This window comes from Synchiropus splendidus, chromosome 15, assembly GCF_027744825.2.
Source record: "Synchiropus splendidus isolate RoL2022-P1 chromosome 15, RoL_Sspl_1.0, whole genome shotgun sequence".
NCBI lineage: Eukaryota > Metazoa > Chordata > Actinopteri > Syngnathiformes > Callionymidae > Synchiropus > Synchiropus splendidus.
Window position 1 is genome coordinate 6519795 of NC_071348.1, and position 9233 is coordinate 6529027.

At 47.0% G+C, this 9233-nt stretch overlaps 1 protein-coding gene across 1 annotated transcript; it reads left to right on the forward strand.

Moving 5' to 3' along the window:
• Positions 1–1449: 1449 nt before the first annotated feature.
• Positions 1450–5096, forward strand: arl4aa (ADP-ribosylation factor-like 4aa). Its single transcript, XM_053843866.1, has 2 exons — positions 1450–1661; positions 3224–5096. Exon 2 carries the CDS (start codon positions 3321–3323, stop codon positions 3921–3923), a length of 603 nt encoding a protein of 200 aa, XP_053699841.1. The 5' UTR covers positions 1450–1661; positions 3224–3320; the 3' UTR covers positions 3924–5096.
• Positions 5097–9233: the final 4137 nt, after the last annotated feature.

Consider the following 9233-nt stretch of genomic DNA (forward strand, 5'->3'; position numbering starts at 1 on the left):
CTGGCATCATTTATAACATTAAATCCAGTGATAACTACTATCTTCAACGGGTACTAAAAACAAAGGGGAGCGAAATATCAGAAGAACATATAACACATTTTTATTTTTTTTATATGTCATTTTGCGGTTCATTGCATGAATTATGATATATATATTAGCGTCGTTTTGCTGATTCAAATGCACCTAGAAAGATGTCATTACGAAATGGGCACATAAATATGGTGTAAATTAAATGTAAATTTATTTTAGCTCTGTAAAATGACAGGGTATTAGCACGGGTAAAGCCAAAATCTCTCCGCTCAGTTCCGACCGTGTGTCATTTGCTCAACCAAAACAGAGTCTGGTGCGAGTGCAATAAAGTTTGCAATAAAATTTCGTCACGTAAACAAATGAAGCCCAGGACAAGACTGTTTAGACTGGGATGATGCGTTCAGGGGCTGTGGACCAATGAGTTTGAAGAAAAACACGCGGATGAATGGGGGCGGTGCCACACACACACACACACAGCCTCGACATGTTTCATGTAGTTTTAGCCTTATAAGATGCAGGCTAACAATTTTAGCCTTCAGTTGCAGGTTCACTGTTATAATTGTGTTTGACTCCTACACCGTTTCATGAACGCGCCATTGACTTTGAAAGGTTTGTTATGGCTCGCGCGTTTGACCGTGAACGCACCATTCGTGGATTTTTCTCTTCCAGCAATGGTAGTTTATTTGTATGCTACCAGCTGGCCTTCGTTTACCGCACACACTTTATTAACTTGATAAACACATGAACGCACTGTCTTGAATTCCACCCGTGAACGCAACACCGCTGTTGGTTGCACCAACTTGTAAAACGCACCGCTCGCCTTCATTGATCGTGTGTGTAGTGTTGACCTATTGCACAGGCTGCACTTGTCGATTCGTGCAATTTCGATTTGGTCCATGATCAAGCCCAACTACGGTTAACGGGTTCACGTTTGAGACGAGCGTTGCGTCAGAAATGAACGCGATTGTCAACATAGCGCGAGTGACAAATTGACTTTAGCGCTTGATGGCATCGTTTGTGATGCGACAACAACGTTGAATCATTTACAAACATCAAAGATTTACACGACTGATGACGTCAGAAGTATGCTTAAACTTTACAGGGTCGTTTTCCTCACTTTTATGTGTGTGCTGTGTGTACGTCCACGATTCTGTTTACTGGCCATACAGTGACAGCGAGTTCACTGCAAACGCAGTGATATCGTGTTCGAATGCGTTTATTTGTGGAAAGCACTTCCTGGTCAACAGAAGTGAAATGGTGTGACAGACGAGCAAGCAACAGGTGACCCGGGATTCCGGGCATATCAGTGATTGACAGTTCCTTTGGCCAATCAGCGCGTGGTGTAGGGTGTGGGTGAACCAATCATGTCTACTGTTGGTGTCAGTACGGGCGTGGCTTCAAGTCCTCAGCAGCGTCGTCAGTGGTTGAGCCACATGAGAGCAGACCGGAGCACCGACGGCTGTGCGGAGGTCGACCGAGGCGAGGGAGCGTCGTGTTTGGCTGCTTTCAGCACCCTAGCGTCACCATATAACCAGGACTGTAACGTTGGTCGCCGACTAGTTGCTGCTGGAAGGTCGTGTCATTGTTCGGAGAAGATTTACTGCCGATTTTACACCGCGTGACTCGGATCGGTAGGTAGCAACCGAACACTGTGTGTATGTGTGCGTGCGCGCGCGCGTGTGTGAGAGCGAGATAGGGCGTGCGTGTATCACCTGCCACGTAAATACTTCATGAAATTGAGGTGTGTTGCACCAGGTAGCGATAAAACGAGCTAAAAATATCGCACAAGAATCGTGTTTCCTTTGATGCCTGATATTTTGTCATGTTTCCAGAGCTGAACTGCCAACATTATGATTACACGTGTATAGACTTAGTCATTTGGTAAGCTTGGATGACTTGTTTCTGTAGCGGTATATATCATTATTTGACGTGGACTGCACTGAAATACTGGCCCCAACATCGAGCAAATATAACCCACTCTATGATCTGATGCTTTCTGGAAACTTGTGTTATCATGAATGTGAGAAGTGACGCTTCAAAATGTATATCTGAAGAACATTCGAGACTTATCAGTGTGAGTGCGGGCTGAAGTTAGTTCCCTGCTAAAAGTTACGTTTTGGGAATTTCCCACGATGGAATAAAGACATTAACTCCAGCAGGCGTCACGGTTCGGATTAAACCGGTACTGGAGTGTAAACAGGATTAGGAACTAAGTGGATTGAATTCGCCGCAGGAAGAAATAAAATACATAAACATCAGGTAATAATTCATATGTTAATGAGACTTGAGTTGTTTGCTTTATCTGAGCAGTAATATTGACATGAGCTACTAGCTTTTACCAGCTAAGGTTTTGAAGACCGTGTTGAGCTAATCTTGTTAGCATTTGTAGCCTCCAAAGATTGGCCACATTTCTGTATGTATAAGCAAAATGTAATGTATTGAACATTTATCTATGAATACAAAAACTATGTGTCATTCATTTATGTTGCGGCGCCTTTAATTCCCCAATTTGACAAAGGTGTGCAGCACATATCTGACAGGACAGATATTGTATCATGCTTATCTGTCACAGTTTACTAACTCTCTAAAAATGTAGAATTTCTACTTTTCCGACTTGTTATGTGCTGTGCTATCAGCTCAAATCAGATTTTTCTGTTCAAAATGATAATTATCACACAAACGTTGACAGACCGTCCACTATGTTGTTGTTAAAATGAGAGTGAATAATCCGTCTTTTAACACTTCACATGGAGACAAGTCCTCGGTGTGCGACTTTCATCTTAAAGGAACCAGGAAGTTCTGGTTAGTGGACCGTCGCTGACTACAAAGTCGCCCGCGGCTGTGTGGTGTCACAAAGAACAAAGTTCAAGACAAGTGACTTCTTGTTCTGCTTTATTGTTCATGTATACTAGTTGTAAGTTGATAATTGAAATCTCATGATTGACGCTGGAAATGACCTCCAGTGCCACGTCGTCCAGGTCGGATGCTGTTCTTGCTCGCTCAAGTGAGACCTGATTTAATTTCATCGTCTGGACGACAGGTCGAAGACACTTAGCGTTAGCTACAATAGTCGTGTCCTAACATCAGCAAGTCACACGCTCAAGTTGATCTGTTGATCCAGCATCAGAAAAGTGGGTCATTACTGGGCGCACTGGTCTGTTTGTCCCGGCTAACATGAGCAATATGCTTTCAGGTTATTACTGCGGCCGTTTGGAATATAAGCCACTCGGAGGATTACCGCTGGTCACATCAAATCCCCCAAATCCCCGGCTCCTTCCTCATGACGAGAGATGGGGAATGGCTTGTCGGAAAAATCCAGCTGCCTTTCCAGCGTGCCCTTCTTCCAGTCCTTCCACATCGCCATCCTGGGCCTGGACTCGGCGGGGAAGACCACCGTCCTGTACCGCCTGCAGTTCAATGAGTTTGTCAACACTGTGCCCACCAAGGGCTTCAACGCGGAGAAGGTCAAGGTGTCGCTGAGCGGCCACCGAACTGTCACCTTCCACTTCTGGGACGTCGGCGGACAGGAGAAGCTGCGGCCGCTGTGGAAGTCGTACACACGGGGCGCAGACGGCATCATCTTTGTGGTGGATTCAGTGGATGTCGAGCGCATGGAGGAGGCCAAGACGGAGCTCCACAAGATCGCCAAGATCTCGGAGAACCAGGGTGTCCCGGTGCTGGTCGTGGCCAACAAGCAGGACTTGAGGCACTCACTGGGGCTGGACGAGATGGAGAAGCTGCTTGCGCTGAAGGAGCTGAGCCCAGCCACACCATGGCACCTGCAGCCCACCTGCGCCATCATCGGGGACGGACTCCGTGAGGGGGTGGACCGACTCCACGAGATGATCCTGAAGCACCGCAAAGTTCTTCGCCAGCAGAAGAAAAAGAGATAAACTGAGTGAAGGACTCGCTGGAGGGATCGCTGAGTTTTATCAGTCCAACACTGAACTGTAGGGGGCGCTGTGCTGTGCAAGTGACGCTGAAAAGGCAAACAGAATGAAGACAAGAATGTTTCGGAATGACTGGGGCGCCGATGATTCTGGAAGGCTGACGAAAGTGTTTCATGCTGAAATGACTCGAAAGTGGTTTTACCAAAAATAACTGGAGCAGAGTCGAAAGTTTGTTACCCCGAAACACCCGAGCGAAGATCTCTGACGACTTTTGTTCTTTTTTTATTCTTCGTGGAAGAGAAGTATTATCAATAGTTCAGCGGTTTGATCGCTTATATCCCGAGTTTTTTTTCCCTCCTAAAAGCACTTTAGATGACTCGTTGGTTTTGAAAAGAAGTTTCCTTTTTGGGGGGGGGGGTGAAGATGCTACTGTAGAGAAGGAGATGTAAATAGAGACTTTTGCTAAATAAAACATGTTTAAGAGAGAATCTGTTGACAGTGTAATATTCTTTCCTGGGATGAGGTTTGGCAACCTATTATGACCAGTTGAGATGACAGTGGATGTATTTGGAACTTGCAAGGGTTGCGAATGAAAAATGGCCATCAAAATATTCACTGTAGAAAAAAAGCCTCCACTAAGAGTTAAAAAGAGACAAGGCTGTTTTCAGCCCTCGAGTTGTTGATTTGGCAAATCGGGTTGCGAAATGAGGTGAGAAGTTACCTGCTTACATAATGACTCATTAAAACGGCCGCTTGGTGGTTCGTGCCTGAACAGGCGTCCTCGCCTGTCAGCGTGGCGCTCGCTGTCAGGTGTTGAGCCGCTGTGTGACCCAACACTTGATAACCAGCACCTTGGTGAAACAGCCCTGCAGCTACAAGCAGATGACACACCCGGAATCTGGGGCCGGTCGTAAACCGACGCCACTGCGTCGAGGTTTGACCTACTGAGGAGGAAATGTTTGATTTGCATTGTCCTTGTTTCATCAATCGGGTGAGCAAATAGAGAACAAAAACTGTGAAAAAGAAAGATTGGTGTAAGAAAACAGAAAATATTAATGAAGAGATAAATTTTAAAATCAAACCTTAAATAGTTAAATGCCCCAAAAATTACCCCAAAAACTGATGGATTAAAGTATAATACTGTGTCATAATAAATGGAAAGAGTTTTAAAAAAAAACACCAGCTACAGCCTCTGACATCAAAATTCTTTCTGAATAAACCCTTTTGAGTGAAAATTCAACCATGAAAATGCTACACAAATTCCAGATTGACCAGATTATTCAGCCCTGGTAGTCTTTGGTGGTATTCATGCTGAATTCGAGCAACAGAAGCAGCCGTTGCAGAACCTGCTGCCTCGCCTTCTGAGGGCTCTGCAATGTCGTCGGGGCGGTTCGCGAGTTGGAACCTGGTCGACCAGCTGGAGTGGCTCCCTGTGTTGGTGCCGCATCAGGGACGCAGCGGCTGAGAATATTCACACACATGAATAAAAATATCTGATCCACTTCCTAGTCCCTCGCCCCCCTCTGGACGGAGACCCCCTCGCAGGTTTTCATGGCTTTTCATGAAATGACTCACCGCTAGCATTAGCACTAGCTGCTTCTGAACTGAGAGTTCCAGACGATAAACTGGGTCGTGTCTGTTCAGGAACAGAATGCTGACCTGGCTCGTGTCGGTCAACACACCAGGACTGTCCTCATGACAAAAGCTGATGCACAGCGAAGACAGTGCAGAACATTTTGTTCAGAGTGCAGCGCTACGACGCCCAGACTCGTTGCCAAGCTGCCTCGGGCTCTTGTGTCGTAAAAGCACTGATTCCTGGGAATTCCAGCGTGGCTGAGCTGCCGCAAACACACGCAGCTTTTATTTCATGTTTCTCAGGGTTAATGGATGGCCTCTGGACACGAGCTGATAAAAGGGAGGAAATGAAGAGCTGCGGCGGGAGGCCGGTTGTGTTTGCCAACGACCGTCAGCAAAAGCAAAGACGCTTCAAGTCGTGCCAAGAGCAGGTCACAGGAAGTAACGTGGGCTACTTCAGCGGCCGAGCAGGAAGGAGAGCGCCTTTTGTTGAAACAGGCAGGCGGGTGTGGGAGTCATTAGCGTTGGAGCTAACTGGGCCGATCACGCTGAGCTGGCTCCACCAGCTCGTGCTGCGCCAGTGTCACAACAACGCCTTTATTATCCGAAATTCTAAATGTTCTCTGAGTCATGAGTGATTTCCATCACAGTAGCCTGGGTATCAAGGTGTGGGTGATGTCATTGGAGTTTCGTTTTTTGCAATTTTCCATCTTGAATTACAGGAGCATCAGCTTTGATGTCACGCTAAAGACTAGCCTTGACTAGTGACAGTGGACATGGCGTCGAGCTGTCCGTGACACTAGCCATCAGCATTCGACTTTGGAAAGTTGCTGTTTTTGACAGTAGATATGTCAACGCATTCTAGCATTAGCATTGAGATGCTAATGTCACAACGCCACAAACAGAACTTGCCACATGGCATTTATCGGATTGGTAACTTCAGCTGCAGTGTCATTTATGTGGACACACATCAACGTTGCTAATTTGCTAATTTGCCGTAAACTAGATGATGCTAATCGATAGCTAGCGCAAGGGTAGTACAGAAAATAAATGTTCTCTGGTAGAGACGTCCATGTTGCGCACTGCCACTCCTGCTTTCTGGGCGCTGTTATGGTGTCAGCTCCATGACTTGGTTTTGGGTGAACCAGGTTGGAGATTGGTTCCCAGATTTCTGAAAAACTCAGGGCAGGAATCGAAGATAAAAGTGAGCAAAGTGCTAGCAGGTGTGTTTAAGATCTGAGGGTTGATTGCAAGTTAGGTAGTGCTTTGTCCAACCCAAGACGCGCCTCTAGTGGAACTTGTTTAATGGAGCTACTAAGCGTTGCGGCTTTGCTGAGGTATATTTGTTTTTGAGCCATTAATGTAGCAGAAACAAAACATGACAGCTTCAGGTTCTAGACTCGACCTTCACCAGTCAGCAGCTAAAAACAAGTCAGACTGAATAATTCAGAACCGCAAGTTGACCTTGAAGCGACACGACTCTAAAATCCATTAGGGCAGATCCAACCCTCGCCGGCGAGTGCGTGCACCCATGCGTGAAAGCTTTTTTCGCCTCTGAACTTCTGACCGCAGAGAACTGAGAGCACCAGCGACTGTGACGACAGCAACCCCGACATGGCGGGCGCCTTTACTCTCGCAGGTCAGTTCAGAGTTATTAAGTCATGATGAAGGCCGCTTTCATGAAAAAATATGATGAGCCTCCTCACTTGAGCCACAGGGAACCTTGAAGGTCATGACAACTGGACTGCAGAGAGAGTTTGGACTATGTGATGAATCGCCCCTTCAGAAAGTTTGTCCACCCAGATGCAGTTCTGAAGACTAATGTTTGTGTCGGCCTGGACAATGTTAGGAGCAAAGATGACAACATTAAAGGGATGAACTGGTGGCCTCCTATTCCGTCCAGTGAGACCAACTCAGTTGGACTCATTCAGACAGATCTTCATATTGATGCAACAGCGACTCCTTCAGACTTAAAAGATTCAATGATTCCAGTGGGACTCAGTTGGATCAGGAGGGTTCCCTGGAGCACTTGATCTTGCAGCTGCAGTGACTCATTTAGATCTGTGTGACTCACTTCAACACACTTTCTGACGGGTTTTTGGAGCGCGTTTATATCTCTGTACAAACATCATCCAGAAGCGTCTGTTCGGGTGTTTGGCTCCCACATCTTCAGGTTTAGATCTCTGACCTGAAACCAGTGGCCAAAGAGAAGATCATCTGGAGTTGCTCATCCAGCATCTGAACCCTTGGGTTCACTGAGATTTCGGATTATAAGGATCTAAATCTTGTGCTAATCCAATCTTCAGTAAACACAGATTTAGGTTGACAACCCGAAACCTTCTCTTCCTGCGAGTTTTTGTGTTTCTGCTGCGCTCTGCACGCTCGGCTGCTTGTTATGCAAGGTTATCGTGACGGACTCATTTGTCTTCCTGGCCTGTTGAGAGCCAGCGGCCTATTTACATGTGAATTCCTCGCTCAGCCTCGCTTCAAGCACCTGCGAGCCAGAGGACGGGGGAGGGAGAAGCGGACTCCTGTTCTCACGCAAGAACTGGGTTCTTTGATCGTGCAGGTCTTCGGAGCGGCGGAGCACTTGTAGTGCAGGAAAACATTAGTTCCTGAGCATGTGGGGGTGGGGGGCAGAGGGTGGACAAGTGCAAGGTCTGAGCCATGGCAGACATTGGCGTGCGCTTAGATACGCAGTCATTTACTGCATAGTTGTGAGGGAGCATCGCAGGTGTTACCATGTGGCAGTGGTGTCTTTTCAAGTGACGGTCACATCGGGACAGTAGTGAAGCTCAGATGAACATCGTGTTAGCCTCTTCACAGCAGCCTCTTGGCGGGTAGATAAATCCTCCCTGGGTAATCCCTGGAGTCCCCTGGCGTCGACATGAATCGGCTGCACGTCCAGCCCCGCAGCCATCTTCATGGTGTCATCATTAAAGAGTCGTCTAGACCCTCTGCATCTGCCTGATGCTCGGAATTCAAATCAGATGTGACTTGACTAAACAGCTCTGGGCTGCGTGAAGATTAATTCACACAGCAAAGAAAGAAGGTCACGGAGAGGTCGCGTCTTCTCTGCCACATATGCAGACGAGGCTGGATGAGAAGACAAACACGGATCAGGACAGAAGCCTCCGCTGCTGCACATATCTGCGCTCAAGTCAGGACTTTCAAGACAGTGAAAGTCTTAAGTGTTCTCTCTTTTCTTTTCACTCTCAGTGGCAGCACCGCGGCTAAATGCGGCTGCTCCCGGGTGCAGCGGGGGGAGGGGCAGGCGGGGGACGTGGGGGCTCGCGGGGGGGGGGGTCATGTTGAAGCTCGGGTGTGATGTGAGTCAGGACGTGTTACTCAGTTATTCCTCAGAATCCTGTCGTCACAGAGAAACGTGCCGCCACAGGACGAGTCCCGAAAATTGGGGGATTCAAGTTGAGACACTCAATTTCGTCAGCAAGGTTTCATCACAGGTTCACTCAACTCAACTCAATCTTCATCAACTGAGTTTATCTTTTGGCTTATTTTTGTCTCCACAAACTCTTTTTATTCTCTCCTGAATTTTAACTTCTCATTTTTCATCTCCATTCATGTTCTGATTTGGTCATTTTTTTTAAAGAACTGAAGTCAGTATTTGAAGGAAACACAACATTATTCCCCCCAGCTGTGGTCTTTGGCTGACTCAGCAGAACTGCCTGTCCCCAGTGGTTACCTGATGGCTGTGTTTTGTTCAGTCAGCACTGAAGA

Coding starts and splice junctions, on each gene's coding strand:
- arl4aa (XM_053843866.1), top strand. CDS start 3,321: ATGGGGAATGGCTTGTCGGAAAAATCCAGCTGCCTTTCCAGCGTGCCC.